The following is a 16,001-nucleotide window of genomic DNA, read 5'->3' on the forward strand; positions in this document are numbered from 1 at the left end:
CTGTCCTGGGGATCATTGTTGTGTGGAGGGTTTAATAATAAAACACAGCTTGTCAAAAAGAAAACTACTACGAGCGCTATTGTGTCGTCACCCCGTCGTGATCGGCACCTGACGACACCAACCCTCACTACGGCTTGTGCTATGCGTGCAAGCTGCACTCCAGCAGATACAAGGGCCATGCCGCTAAAGCAACATCAGGGAACACGGAAGAGTCGAGAGTACCTACAACACTCAACTTTCCTCCATTAGTCTTGGCGGTAATATTTTAAGAGCATAAGAAGTTATCTTTCCCAGCGAATATTCAGTTTTAAGGTGGGTTATGGCCCCTCGCAGGTATTTATGTAGCAAAAATGTCGGTCCACAAAGACGTGTACTTAATGGCACTCTAGTTATTGTGAAAATTCACGTAGCACTGTTACCCCTTGACCGAAATGATGCTCCATTTATGTTCAGGAACGGAAGAACTAACTTTATGCTCTCCAATCATGGAAGTCGCAAGTCAAATCCATCCTCAAGTAAATAACATATAGAACTGCTTTGAAAAAATTGATTTTAATTGTGTACCTAAAAGAAGCACGTCAATACTCTTTTCATGGCGCAAAGTACTTACCCGGATTTATGCATGAACAAGGCATTGGAGTAAATAAGGAATATAAATCGCTTGCCATGATTTGCCACAATAATTTGTATTTCATAACGTAGTATATTCACGTAAATAACGCGACCAAGAGTATTAGGTGCAGGGACAATTTCTGTCTGATAAAAAAATGATGAAGAATAGCATTGCTGAAAAAAAAAGACTGCATTTCCCTGTTATACCCCGAATTGATGCGGAATAGAAATAGGAAACGACCTATAAGAACGTATGCCCGCAGACTGCTTTATTCATTGTTACTGTGAACTGCCATCAGAAAATATGCGCACTCAGGGAATGAGCGCCTGCACAATTTAGTCGTTGTCACAGTTTATGTCTCCGAGATTGTCAGTACGAACGGCATCTTCCTCTATGGCGCCGATGTTATTGAAAATATTTTACGGTGGGACAGAATGAAACGGCAAATTAATTTTAAATAGAATGAAGGACCCCTGCTCGGCACGACTGCATCTCCCAATTGGTGGAGCGCCGTCACGCGGTATTCTTCGCGATAACGCAAACGAACTAGTACACGGGCCGACGCCAGTTGCGCTGATGACGTTCCGATTGTTACAAACCGTTATCACTCTTTAGTGCCTTATCCATTTGCGTCAAGACGTCATTACGGCGGTGGCTTCGTAGGGCGCAGCTTGAAAGCCATTTGCGATAGGGGCAGCGCGCGCTGAGTGCCGATAGCTTCGTGTGCGCTGTGTTCTCGCCGCTTCCCGTTGATGCGAGAAGCAGCGCAAAGGTCAATTCGCTCGCTGCGGCAGGCCCTATCTTCAAACCGACCGTCTTACGTGACGGACGGCGGGACATGTTTCCTCGTTGGATAGGCATCAAAAATGCTTACGAGTTTATAACACAACAACATGCGAGCATGCACTGCAAGTCCAGCTGTCTAGATGCGTCTCTTACACCCCTCGCCAAAAGGCAGCACCTAATGTTGAGCGTAACGGCGCGGCTGACACTCGCGATATGAGCCTATAAAAATATGGTCTATCAGCTGGTCTTTATCAAAAACCTTTTTTCTCATTATTAATACATTGTGGCAAAGATGACAATCTCCTTTTGGGAGATACGGCTAGTCTACACAGAAATGATTAGCCATTGGATCATGCCTGAATTCAAATAGACCACATGGTACTGCATATCGGCATGTACTGTGCCCCGAAAGAAGCAGTACCAGAGCAAAAATTATGCTTACAGTTTAAATACAAGCTTTCTGAATTTTATTCGGATGTGTCGCGATGCAAAAACGCTACGCCATGTGCTGCAGCAGGACTTCGTCTTCTGCCGAGCAAAGGAAAGTAAATGAGCGCACAAGCATTTTTACAACGAAACCGCTGGCCTATGCACTAGCAGTACCAGACATATGTAAATCACATAAAAAACAAAGCCGTTTGTCACGCAGCTCATCTTAGCATAGCTAGAACGCCCTCTTCTACCATAAGGTACGGCAATCATGTCCTTTACATATTCACAACCCTGGTTTGCGGAGTGCGTAAGAAGGATTTGATATCGTTAATGAATAAATAAATAAACTTGAATAAATACCTCAATCAAAATTTAAAAGAAAATATGAGGGTGTTAATATTGCGTCTCATTGCCTAATGGAAATTAAGCTGCCGCCCATCCGAAGATAATACCGGCACGCACCCCCCCCCCTACCCCCCGCCATAAGGTTACTCCCCTGTACCTCACGCTCTGTTGCGTACAGCCGCTGCGATCATATCACATAAGGTTTGTTTATGCTTTTTGCGCTTGTGTACAGCCAAATAATTGTACTCGCATCAGTCGACCTTAGCGATGTGAATAGAATCGCTTTGGCGTTATATGGTATTGCAGCTATTCAGCTATGAAACTGTGTCAGTAACCATCACATTCTAATTTATCGAGAACTGCTTATATATCGTAAGCCTTGCAAACAGAACAGTAAGTGTTCACGTTCGAAACGAGGCTACGCAAAGCTTCGCTGTTTGTTAAATCCAACGTAATACCAACAAATGAGTCCTCGAAATCATGAATGAAAACGACGTTTGGATATGTCGGCCTTCCCGCAGGCAGGGTGAAGAATGGCGCCAGATCAGGACAGCGGTTCAGCCTTGCACCTTGAAGCCCCGAACTATTCAGTTGTATGCTGAAGGAATGAGCCAGATTGCCGACAGTGCCTTGGAGCTCATCGCCAGTGACCGGGACAAAAATGGAGACGTGCCGGACTGCTACACGATCATGCAGAGATGGGCGCTGGAGTGTAAGTGGGCTTGCAATTATTTTTGAATTGAATGCCCGAGGTAAGACAGCACTAACGCTCGATAATTCACGACATTATTAACGAAAGAAATGAAATTAAGCGCTTAGGTCATGGTAAAAGTAATGTCCGAAAGCCGCATTTCGTTGGTGTGCCACACAATCGTTTTCCATGCTAAAGCCAAATCAATGGGATTCATGTGGGGGGTGAATTCCTCCACAAAATTTCAAAAATAATGCGTTCGAATGGAAATTGTCAGAAAAATCATCATGCAATGTCGCAGCCATCTATAAGAGTTGCAGTATCGCCCGCAAGGAGAAGTACTGATATACATCGCAAATTATTACACAAATGCGCGAACTAAAGCTCTAAATATTACGGGACGTATAAAGTGCAGTAAGCCCTTGCTTCCGAAAGATCATCAAGCATTGTGCCAAGTGTGCACAGACAAAGAAGAACAGATATCACTTCATGACCACGAACAGGAACTATCACAACTATGGCGTGATCAAAAGAGCGAAAAGAGGGCAGCAAACGCTTCTGCTGGCCCTCCATCCAACATCTGTAGCCGGCAGTCTCCTAAACTGCCGACTACGGGGCCTCCAGGCACTAAACGGGGGCGAATGCAGCTTGCATGCAGCTAGCAGCCAACACGCCTGGTTGAATCTTTGTAGCTGCAGGAGATTACATTGAAGTTAGGGCTGGGACGGTGCAGTGCCAGGGTAGAGAAGGAGAAGGATATGAGACTGGGCTAATTATTCTTTTTACGTCTTCTTAAAAAGAGACGCGCTCACCTGTCCCTACCTCTCTTCCCCCTTTTAGCGCGCCCCCTCCCCCATCCTCGATTTGGCCGCGATTTATCATACGAACTACCACAATAAGTGCGTATCAGTACAGCGTCCTTTGCTTGTCGTGAGATTCCCTTCACGCCTACGCCATACTGCATCCATGGTGCGACTGAACCTTATCGCACTTGCAGTTTGCATGGAACCTCTTGGTGACGCTGGCGGAAAAGATGAATGTCAGCCTTGAGTGTAGATATAACGGCTATTGATGTGAAAATTATTTACATGAGGTTGCATCTAAGATTTATTTCTTTGCATGTTGCTTGGTTCAACAAGGTGGAAACTCAAACACTAAATGTATCACACGAAACTTCATTGGAACGACAATCCTGAAGGGACAGACGAAAAGAAAGAACCTAATTTACCTGTATAAAACTAAAGAAAGACTCCTTTCGGTAGAGCCGTTCTTAGCTCTTCCATAAGTTCTACTGCGCTCTACTTTTTTTTTTAAGTAGTGTATTTCCGAAATGTAACTTATTGAAGCTAGGCACTTTGTCTAGCCTTGGATTTACACTAAAGAAAGATCAGTTCTCTAAACTGCTGTCGAGAATGCCAGTAGCATCCCTATTTCGGCGGCAAGATATCCATGACCATCTTCATAACTATTGGCGCATAGATGACCTCGCTAGCTGACCGTGACGCTCCCATGGAGGCAGGAAAACAACTATCATGGAGCGTCACGTCATTCCGCTAGCCTCGGCAAGCCAAGCTCCTTTGACGGCGCCCCTCCTTCTCTCCGGGGTCATGTGCGTGGTGCCTCTTGGTTACGATTCGGCTCACATGTTTGCGGGATCATTCGAGATGGTTCGGTATGCGGTAACATTTAGTGGCGCCTGCCGTCAAAAGCGTCGATGCACGTAGGAAGCAACGGGTAGTTTTTTGCTACCGCGCGTCGTTCTTGACTGCAAATGCGTTGCCTTGAAGCGCGGAAAAAGGCTGGAGCAGCTGAGCCGTGATGACACAATTTTCAGAGCGTCACTTGTGCTTAGCACCACGGTTAGTGGAGTTGCCAGTGCTTTCACCTCGAAATCTGCTCATAACGCCAGAGAGTGCGTATGTCGCTATGAGAGAAACAAATGGAATTATCCTACACTCTGAATGCCAAAGCAATCGACTTTACTTACTTATTTAGGAATACTGTAGCCCTCACTTAGGGCCATTTCAGGAGACGAATTGTAAAAATAAAAAGAAATTTCAGCACCGACAATATAACGTTATACAGCATTGTCAAACACAAATTACAAAGAGGATGAACAAGTTTACACAGTATACACAGAATAACAGTAAGCATGATCAATTATTAATGGTCCAACTGCCTGTAATACTATTCTAGTTGAGTATAAAGTTCGTTAACATTTGCGCTGTTACAGTACAGTACGAAAGGCCATTCCATATATTATTACACGAAGGAAAGAACGAGTATTGAAAACCATCAAGCCGTGTTTTATAAGGATCTACACTAGCACTGTGGTTTAAACGCGCACAGTGTTTAAGAGGAGGGGTGGGGGCGAATGTATGTTTCTTTGTTTATTCTTATTTGATTTCTTGTTATCTGGAAAAAGAATTCCATTCATTGTATTTCCTGCCGTCTTTCTATCAGTTCCGAGTCTCAACATTCCAACATTTCTGTTACAGAATCGGCTCTCGGATAACGCGAACAAAACGCACAGCGGTTCTCTGAATTTCTTTGTCGAGTTTATCTCGCAAGTACAGTTGGTGAGGGCTCCTAACTAGGTAGGCGCACTCCAAAACCGGGCGAACAAATGTTTTGTACGCAATTAGCTGCAAATGTGGTGGTGCAGGCTGCAACTTTTTCTCTAGAGCAGACCTCCTCCACTTGGAGGCGCCAGCATAAGTTATGATTAATGATCACCCCTAAAGCTACGTACATTCAACAAAGAGTTAGAGCCAATTTTATAGTCAAAGGATGGCGCAGCTTTCTTGTTATATGAGCGAACGTCCATTTCGAATAATTTATTTCCATTCCTAATTTTATGCACCAGTCAAGTAAACCTTGGAGGCACTGTTGGAGCACTTGGAACACTGTCGAATAAAGCAAACAATCAACAAACGTTTTGTCTTGACAGGTGATTCGAGAACACTGGAAATATCATTTATGTAAATCGAGAACAATAGCGGCCTGAATACTGACCATTGTGCAGCCACAGACAAGACTTCTAGCGGATGAGACATGATGTTTTCAGTGCGGACAGATTGTACACTACCACTCAAATAGGCTGCCACCCAGTTCATAATGTTTCGAGCAATACCTGCGTTCTGAATTTTAAAAAGCAATTTGCAATACGGTACCTTACAAAAGGCCTTGGCGAAATCTATGCAGATTACGTCATATTGTTCGCAGGCATCCAAAGCTAGATAAAGATCATGAACCGTCTCAATGAGCTGCGAAATTGTGGATAATCCGCTTCGGTATCCATGTTGTGACGAAAAGAAAAAGTTATTGGCTTCAAGGAAAAGAATGATATGCTTTGCCACTGCATGCTCTATAAGCTTACAAGTCATAGAACTAAGTGATATGGGACGATAGTTGCGAACTTGATTTCGACTGCCGGATTTACAAACCGAAATCGCAACACCGCTGCGCCAAGCTTAAGCTAGTCAACTGGTTTACAAGAATTTTCTACACTATGGTTAGGTAAAATGACCCCCATTCAGCATATCTCCCTAAAAATTCACTTGGGATCCCGTCTGGCCCGCTTGCTTTCTTGGCATCGAGCGTATTTGCTGAAATATGCCTGCCCGAGTGATTTCTAGTGGGCGTATTGCGCAGGCGCACAATTCACTGCGCCGATTGTTTCCTTGCTCTGTTCTCCTATTCGTAAATACTGACTGGAAGAATACGTTGAAGCAGTCTGCTATTTGCGTATTTTCCGTGTTCATTTCAGATCCGCTTTTTATCTGGTGTATCTCTTTTTTTTTCCCTAAGTGCATGGAATGTGTGAGTGAGTGAAAAACTTTATCAGCTCTAGGTTCGCTGGTCTTCTTCGGTCTTCAGATGGAATCGTCCATCTTCTAGCACAACGGTCGGTTGCCCTTAGTCCAGGGCTCCGCTGGTTGCTGCTGCCAGTTGTGCTCGCCGAATCAGACCTTCTTGGTCGACCTGACGATCACTGGAGAGCACTCCCTCCCATTGCTCCGCACTCGGGTTTGGTATAACGGCTACCACGTCTATCTCCTGGCATGCCTACGTTATGTGATACAGCGCGGGTGTTTCGTGGCACCAGGGGCATTTGTCAATGTATTGTGTGGGGTAAATTTTGCTGAGTACGTGTAGGCTCTGGTACGCGCCCGTTTGTAGCTGCCTCCACGCGACAGAGTCCTCTCTGGTGAGGTAGTTGTGTGGTGGTGGATATCGCTTTCTGCAGCCCTTGTAGTAATTTAGTATCGCCGAATAGTCTTGGGGTACAGGTTCGGTCTCCTCGAGGTCGCCTACGTTGGATACTCGGGAATAAGTGTACCCTCGAGCTATCCTGTCCGCGTCTTGGTTCCCTGCCACTCCCGTATGACGTCCATACTATCGTATGCCTAATTGGTTCTTCTTTTGTTTGTCGTTGTGTTATGTGGTCTCCGGAGCGGAGTATGCGGAGTGCTCCGTGCCCTATTCTGCCTCGTAGGTAGCTGCGGCACGCTGTTTGCGAGTCTGTAATGATTGTTAGAGACCGTTTAGACCGATATCCCTCCGCTGCCTCTTGAGCGACAAAACTTTTGTGGCGAAGACTTCAGGAATCCAGGAAGCGTTAGGTTAAGTTACTTTTGCTTAGATTCCCGTAACGCTACTTTCAGTAGAGCACGCACATTGGACACCTGGGCTGAGTTTTGTTTATTTTTGCGTAATCGTTTTATTCTGCGTTTTAGATGTATTACTTCTCGAGTTATCCATGGGCTTTTTTTCATGCGCGTACGAATAAATTTATCTACGTAATGCTTAGCGATTCCCTTGAAATGTTGCCACAATTTTTCTACAGATTCGCTAGACGACACAATTCAAATTCACTAAATGATAGACTTAAGTTACCTGCTATTGTTGTATCGTCTGCCCGTGCGTAGTCTTTTATAAGTTTAAAGGCAGGTGATCGCGGGCGACTGGGTTATATCGACGGATATCATTTTGCGGTCTGATATTCCTGGCTCGAGTGACACACTCGTAGCAGCTATTTTGCGACATAGAAACACAAGGTCTAAGAATGAGTTAGAATATGAAGTTTCTCATGTATTTTCTTCAACAATTTGCCGTAAATTATGCTAAATCACACTTTGCAGTAGTTTTTCAGCACCCCAAACTTCCGTATGTCAAGGCGAGACAGTCTTCCAGTTTATATGGGGTAAATTAAAATCACCTGTCATTATTATCCTTGTACTATCATTCAAATGAGTGTACAAAAACTTGTTTAATTCGTCCAAGAACTCAGGCATCGTAGCAGGGGTCCTGTATATGCCTGACACTATGAACGCAACGATCTTTCATAAAATTTTGCACCACACTGCGTCTGAAAGACTAGTCTATTCTTTCGGCCCTAAATGATGATTTCACAGCTACAGCTACGCCCCGACCTCTTGAGCCCCTATCCCATCTGAACACTTCATGCCCTGGAGGAACAACACAGTCATTGGAAACTAAACTATTCAACCACGTCTCTATAATAATAACTACGTCTGTATTATGAGAGTAATATAGATTCATGTTCTGTGATCTTAATTGCAATACTCTGTGCATTCAACAAAAGAAGACGTAGTTATGCGAGCTGCTTAGAATTAGAAGCACCCTCCGGAGCAGTAGTTACATAGAAACAGTGCAATTTTGGGGCAATTTTGCCCCCGCTTAGCGCTATCTGCCGACGCTGTCCACATGCCTGGTCCCAAACGCACCACTGTCATTTATTTTTAGTTTTTCATGGATCAGTAAAACCTTCACCCCTTTAGCTCTTCCCGAAGCAGCACTTTCCCATAAATTCTTTCGAATTTCCACCGCTTCTGGTGCATAGTCATTACTGACGGAGTAGGACGATCCCTTCAGTTTGTAGCAGTTTTGCATCACGTGCTCCTTTTCCTTATAGTAATAGAATCTCGCCACAACCGGCATCCTTTTTGCCTCTTTAATCCTGCCGAGGCGATGTATTCTTTCTATCGTCTTTGCCACGATGCCGAACTTGCCCTGAAATACTTCTTCCATGACCGCTTTGTCAAATTAATGTCTGTTTCACAGGCACTCTCTTCGACACCAAACACGGGAAGAATGTTTCGTCTGCTTCTCTTTTCGTAATCTACCAGATTTTTGGCTTGTAACCACACAGTTTCCTCAAGAGAATCTATTCCGGCTTTTATTTCCTGGATACCATCTAGTGCATCGAATGCCTTGCTTATCTTTACATTCAGTTAGCAATTCTGAAACTTAAAGTAATTCAAACCACTATCACTCGCGGTCTGGTTATCTAGTATCGTCTGCAATAGTTGGGCGGTCGTTGGCCCAGAGTTTTTTTCAATATCACCCGATATTAAAAGCAGTAACAACCGCGACCAACAATCGACAACAGTCTGACAAAATCTACGAGAGCACAGCAGGACTAACGGAAAACGGTTGTCGCTACGAAAAGATGTAACTTCATATCCAAAACGAACCTGCAAAAGCAGCAGTAGCGGCTTAGACATGCTGTCCACAGGCTGAGTGCCGTGCCCTCTGAAGTGGCCTGTGTCTTTCGATGCTCTTCCAATACTGTTGGTGCCGATGACGTCACTCCATGAGGCAGCTGATCCACCAATGCGTAGGCAATAATGCTGTCGGCAAGATGATGCGGCAAGTATGGCGTCCGGTTGGTGTCGCTCGAAGAAGCCAGAGCGGAGAAACATGGCCAACATGGCAGGACCTGCAAAAGCAGCAGCGGCGGCTTAGACATGCTGTCTACAGGCTGAGTGCCGTGCCCTCTGAAGTGGGCCGTGTCTCGATGGTCCTTTAATGCTCTTGGTGCCAATGACGTCGCTCCACGAGGAAGGGGATCCACCAATGCGTAGGCAATAATTCTGTAGGCGATATGAGGGGGCCTAATGTCTGCACTATTTTGTAAGATTGTGTACTGCGAAATCGTTACGCTGTTGAGTTCTCACCAGTATGCTGGGAGGGCGAAGATATTGAGCAGAATTAGAGCTTTGAGAAGAGCAATCTGCTTCAACAATGGGCTGGCATGGCCTTCAATATATTGAAATTTTAAGAGCTCTGCTACGCCCGCTTCTTCACGCTCGTGAAGCTGAAGATAAAGCATATGCGGCCGACTTGCCAGTGCGTTATTGGGCACAAGAAGGGGCGCATTTCTTTCGCGTTGGAGTTCAGTTGATTTGCGCCTTGGACGCTCGCTTAATAGCCTGAACATGTTCACGGGGATAAAAAAAAAACGTCATTGTTTCTCAGAAGACGTCCCCTGACCTTACAAATTGCAGACGTAAGTTTCGTGTGGTTGCCTGCATACGTTTGAAGGGCAAATGGTTTCCTGGTTTCCCTGGATTCGCCCCTAAACGCGACCAGTGGTCGTTGAAATTGGTCGTCTGGTTGTTGGGTACAATGCCGATTACGCGACGCCTCCGTTCGCTACAGCCTTGACGGCTGCCTGCTGCTTAAGCGGCTGGCCGCGTCTACGTAACACGTGGTATTTCAGTTCGTTACCCCAATTACATAACACGGACTCGAATGCTGCACAGGCTTGAACCGTCACTAACATCCGCCTGCATGTCTCACGCCTAACATGTGCACTTATTCCGAAAGCCCCGCAGCAGGAGCAACCAAAGCAATCCGGCTAGAATCTACGGGTTGCCTTTGACGTGACTAGGGCCTACTTCGTAGTTATATTCTTTTATGTGTAGCCTTTAAGATTGCCACATGTCGCTTCGTCCTAGTGTTTTATTTCCGCCATTGACGGTCTGGCAGACAAACAACCGTGCCAAGTGGTACTCAACCCACGCACGAGAGTCAATGGGACCTCTCCTATACGGTCTTAGCGTTCGAATCAATAAAAAAGCTGTACTTTTTTTTTACAATGACATACCTTTTTGTTCATTTTTACTAACATAAAAACTCCTGTGAGCCAGGCAATGGCGGGTGAACAAGCATCAATAAGGGAGGCAAAGTTTGCGCGCTGGTTTCAAATGCTACATGCGTCAGTAAGGAAGGCCAAAACATAAGCAGGTTGCTGCCGGGCAGAAGACAGCTATGATTTCGTAGGATTGGGCGCGTTATCTTATAAAGTGGTAGCCGCACTTTGCCTCAAGTTACATCTGGGCTCAAGCTCGCCTCTCCTATGTGTGGCAAAGCACCATACATAAGTATTTTTTCTTGTTAGCATATTAAAGCGCGTAGTATAAGGCTACCCCAAGCTCGTGCAAATTCTATTAGTAAATCAATTTCCTGCAGCACTATCCGACAGAAATCCTCGCCAATACATACACCTGTAGCTTTCACTCTGTGGATTTCACACAAAAGTAATGCAAGTAGCATTTCTTTCCTACTTCAGCAGTTTTGGCTCTATGAAGCCATCTATTCATAATCCTAAACCAACCCAGTGGCCCAGGTTGCTTACCTGCTTCGGCTACGAGGTATGTATGTGTTCCTGGTCGCCATACCTTCGTGGTTGTCCTGGCTTAGTAATATCTTGCTCTCGTCGCGCCTTCGACATGAAAATGGCGGCCCACATTGTAATAGCTTGGGCCGCTATACGTGAGCTAGTTAATGTGGTGCCGTCGTGGTCGTTGCATCGCCGTCATTCTAGAGACTCATCAAAACGTCGTCTTCACGCCACCATCGTCATACAGTCGTCATACATCCGTTGTCTCACCGCCATAGTGATGCCGTCGTGATTGTTCAAACATCGTCACTTCCGCTTCGGGACCTGACTGTCGTCATGCTGTCATCAACACGTTTTCTCTCCAAAGCAGCAATCCAAGTTGTTTAATAGCTTGAGCGACTTGCTGTGTGTTCAGGGTCGCGTTGCCGTCGTGGTAATTGCAACGTCGTCATTCCAGCTTTTAAAAAAATTATAGGGTTTTACGTGCCAAAGTCACTTTTTGATTATGAGGCACGCCGTAGTGGAGGACACAGAAAATTTCGACCACCTGGGGTTCCTTAACGTGCACCTAAATCTAAGTACACCGGTGTTTCGGTGTACGTCCGTGTATTCGTATTTCGCCTCCACCAAAATGCATCCGTCGTGGTCGGGATTTCATCCCGCTTGGTCGTGCTCAGCAGCCCATCACCATAGCCGCTGAGCAACCACGGCGGGTATTCTAGCTTTTTCGACATGCCCATAGAGAAAGGCTTTAACGAGCCTTTCTCTATGGACATATCCTGTCGCCTTCTTTCGCGACAGGATATGTCCAATCTTTTTTAATGACATGATGTACTTCATGATGTGTTTTCTTGGTGAAAAAAAACGCGGCATGAGATGCTGCATTTTTACGATTTTTCTTGTCTTCTCGAGGAGTACAAATTTTTATGCGTTTTTGTATTACTATATTTCCTTATTGTACCCATTTCACTATGTATTGATGTGCCTATTTACTTGTTTCCATGACTACGAATGCTTTCACTTTTCTGCCTTGTTTTGCTGGGATGTGGGGCCAGTCAAGCTGCGTTTATGTCGCAGCTTTTTTCCCGCATTCCACACCACATTGTATCTTTGCCTCATGTATGATCATGTAAACATTGAATCATTGTGGTGAAATAAACTCCAACTCCAACTCGAACACTCCTATGTAGTCCAGTGGCCGAATTGACTGCAGCGCACGTAGCCCACGGCGTTAATACGTGAACCATACTTCCGGTTGCGGGCGCGCGCGTTTTGAACGCTAGCTGGTACGCGTTACGCTACGCTGATAGAGGCGTTTTTTTTTACGCGACAGCGTTAAGGAGCTCGTGTCGCAGAAAATCCGGTGTCGTCGGTGGCGTTGGCCATGAGCCATAAATCCCGGGATGCACTTCATAAATAAAAAAACAACTTGCAAGATGGGCTGGGTGGGACTCGAACCAGGGTCTCCGGAGTGTGAGACGGACAACCTACCACTCAGCCACGAGTTTTTTTTTTCTTTATTGCCGGTCTTCGACGTACACATACGGCATAAACAGATACACTTCATAATGGTAAAAGCAATGACCGTCTTGGGCCCTTGCGAATAGTTAAAAACACTTGATTACCGCTAGTTCATCCAATATATGCATCCATTCGGGTGGTTCTGTTCTCGTTTTATAAGCTTCACGCAGATATAGCACGCTTTCAATGAAATGCTCTCTCGCAGGATGAATAACAAGCCTCTCATGGCGCTCATCCATTCTCGTTTTCCACAGGCTATGTAAACATATTGCCATAAACATGTCACATGGCATATCTGCGTTCTCAGTTGGCAAGAAGCGGATGCCGTACGGTGTTATCGGTAATTCCTTTTTCAACGTTCTTTGTAGGATGTCCCACAAGAACATTGCATCTGAACAATCAAGAAAGATATGCTCAATAGTCTCTGGTTGCCTGCATCTTGAGCAGTTTACAGACCACGGCACAAATATTCCCCTTTCTCTTAGCCATGGCTTCACTGGGAGCGTTCCACTGTGTAATTGGAAGAAAAAGGTTTTTGCGGATGACCGTATCGGCATCCGCTTCACTCGCTTGAGCACATTTCTTCCTCTGGATTCAACGCGGTACATAGAACGATAGACAGGCACAGGCAATGATACATCAAGTAAATCTTTGTACAGTCTTTTCCGTTTAACAGTTGCAAGGTAATTCAATGAAAAGCGCGTATGTAGGAAGTCAAAGGCCAATACGACTTCTCGCAGGAAGCCTCTGAGCCTAGGTCCTGTGGTGTAATTGGAGGACACAACGAATTGAGGCAACGCGTTGTTCAAACGTCTTTGAAGGACTGTGCACAAGAATGTATCTTTCTGATCACGTAGGAACAAAAATCTCGACACGACTTGTCTTAAAAAGAGATGAACCAACCCTAGGCCTCCACTTTTCACTGTTCTGAACAAATTAGTGCGACTAGAGCGCTCCCATACGGAACCCCAAATGAAGATGGCAAACTGCCGGTGTATTCTTTGTATGCAGACTCTTGATGCGCACAATGCTTGTAAAACATACCAAATTTTGGCCACTAAAAACACATTACACACTGTTGCTCTTGTGAATATTGATAGTTCTCTCCCACCCAGCCTTGCCGTTTTCGCCTTAATTTCTGCGACCTCTCCTTGCCAATAATCTTTGGTGTCCTGGTGGTGTTGCAGAGGTACCCCAAGGTACTTGGTAGGCTTATTCGTCCACTGCATTTTTTCAAAAAGTGAAGGCGTGTCTTCCCATTGTCCATACCATATCCCAATCGACTTACCCCAATTAATCGCACTCCCCGTCATTTTACAATACTTTGTCACAACATTAACTGTATTGCTTACACTTTGCTTGTCATCACAAAAAACAGCGACGTCATCCGCGTATGCTAACAATTTTACCTCACTGTAACCGACCCTAAAACCCCGGACATGGCTCTCTTTTATTATCTTTAGACACAGTGGCTCGAGATATAGGGCAAACAGTAGAGGCGATAAGCCACATCCCTGTCTTACGGAAGACCTGACGGCAATGCTGGGAGAGAGTGTTCCATTAACGATTACCTTTGTGGAAACGCCTGTATAGCACATTCTGATCCCTTCTGTTAAGATTGTTCCCAGATTCACGTGCTCCAAAACATTGAAAAGAATTGTGTGTGTCACTCTATCGAACGCTTTTTCTAGGTCCAATTGTAACATGGCCACCTTACCAGAAAAGTCATCACAATGCTCAAGTACTGTTCTAGCTACGTGTACGTTTGTAGTTATTGACCTCCCCTTAATGCCACATGTTTGATGTGGCCCTATCAATCGTGTTATTATACTGTGTAGCCTTCTGCCCAAAACTTTAGTGTATATCTTATAGTCTGACTTTGTTAAGCTGATTGGTCGATAGGCTCGCACGGATAGGAGCGATGAGGGATCGGTAGTTTTGGGTATCAGGACAATATGACTCTCGCGAAACGACGGTGGCAGTACCCGCTTTTCATAGGCTTCTGTGATAACGTAATAAAGAGCTGCAGCTATATCTGTTTTGAAAGCTTTATAGAATGATCCACTCAGTCCATCAGGTCCTGGCGTTTTCCCAGGGCTCAGGTCATCTATGGCCTGCTCTATTTCCTTGATGCTTATTGGCATTTCTAATCTATTTCGTTGTTCATCATCTAGACTTGGCAAAAGGTGTAAGAAATCATTTTCGAACCCCTGTTCGCATTGCGTTTCATGTCCTAAGAGTTCGCTGTAACATTCTACAAAGGCAAGTTGGATGGTTTTCTTATCACGTACTATTTCATTACGGTATGTTATCGCATTTATCTCCTTTCGTGAGGCATAACTTTTTTCATCCGAAAACGAGCGCTTTGTAGGTTGTTCTCCGCACCATAGATGTTCTGCGCGTGCGCGAATGATTGCGCCCCGATATTTTTCCTTATCGACAAGTTCCAACTGTGCTTTCGTTCGCTGTATTTCTTTAGCGAAACAACCAGGACGGATGCTTTCCATGTTTAAATAAAAGTTGAGCTCACTTTGTAATTCTATTTCATTTCTTTTTTCTTGGTGGTGTAAAACGCTGGACCTTTCTATGGCTATTAACTTTGTTTCTTGCTTAAAACACTCCCACCTTTCCATGCAGTCACCGTGAACACCCGATAACAGCTCTTGAATGCTATCTTGAATTTTTTCTAAAAATATTTCGTCCTGCAGCAATTTTTCATTGAATTTCCAAAGACCCCAGTTGAAGCTTGACGGCTTCTTTGGACCAAGCGAAAAACGGACCAAACTGTGGTCGCTAAAATAAACATGTTTGACTTCATAATCACTGCACAATGGCAACGCTTCCCCAGAAACATAGACACGACCCAGTCTGGCATGGCTGTCCCCTTGAAAATGAGTGAACCGAGGTGTATCATTATTGGCTAAAACGTCGCCTATATCCTCTAAATTATGTTCTTCAACGAGTGCTGCCAAGAGGAGCGCCACTCAGCCACGAGTTCGTTGTTTCAAAGCTTTACAAAAGCGCCTCTAGTGAATGCGGTGTTGCCTTAGAAACGAGCAGTAGGAAGTTATACTGCGGTGTATTTCTGTAATTATGAATATGTAACTTACACAAGCCACAGTTTCACAAGTAGCGGAGTGCGTTTCCGCTACATTTATTCTGCGCTTTCCCCACACGCAGAG

At 45.0% G+C, this 16,001-nt stretch overlaps 1 protein-coding gene across 3 annotated transcripts in view; it reads left to right on the top strand.

Moving 5' to 3' along the window:
- LOC135913438 (probable cytochrome P450 12a4, mitochondrial) overlaps positions 1-16,001 on the top strand; it is a 91,657-nt gene that overhangs the window by 11,056 nt on the left and 64,600 nt on the right. For 2 of the 3 annotated variants that reach the window (XM_065446011.1, XM_065446013.1), the window contains exon 4: positions 2,698-2,888. In XM_065446011.1, coding sequence (XP_065302083.1) covers positions 2,698-2,888 — 191 coding nt within the window. The remainder of the gene's footprint in view (positions 1-2,697; positions 2,889-16,001) is intronic. The other variant, XM_065446012.1, reaches the window with a different exon arrangement.

Source organism: Dermacentor albipictus, unplaced genomic scaffold (assembly GCF_038994185.2).
Source record: "Dermacentor albipictus isolate Rhodes 1998 colony unplaced genomic scaffold, USDA_Dalb.pri_finalv2 scaffold_15, whole genome shotgun sequence".
NCBI classification, from domain to species: domain Eukaryota; kingdom Metazoa; phylum Arthropoda; class Arachnida; order Ixodida; family Ixodidae; genus Dermacentor; species Dermacentor albipictus.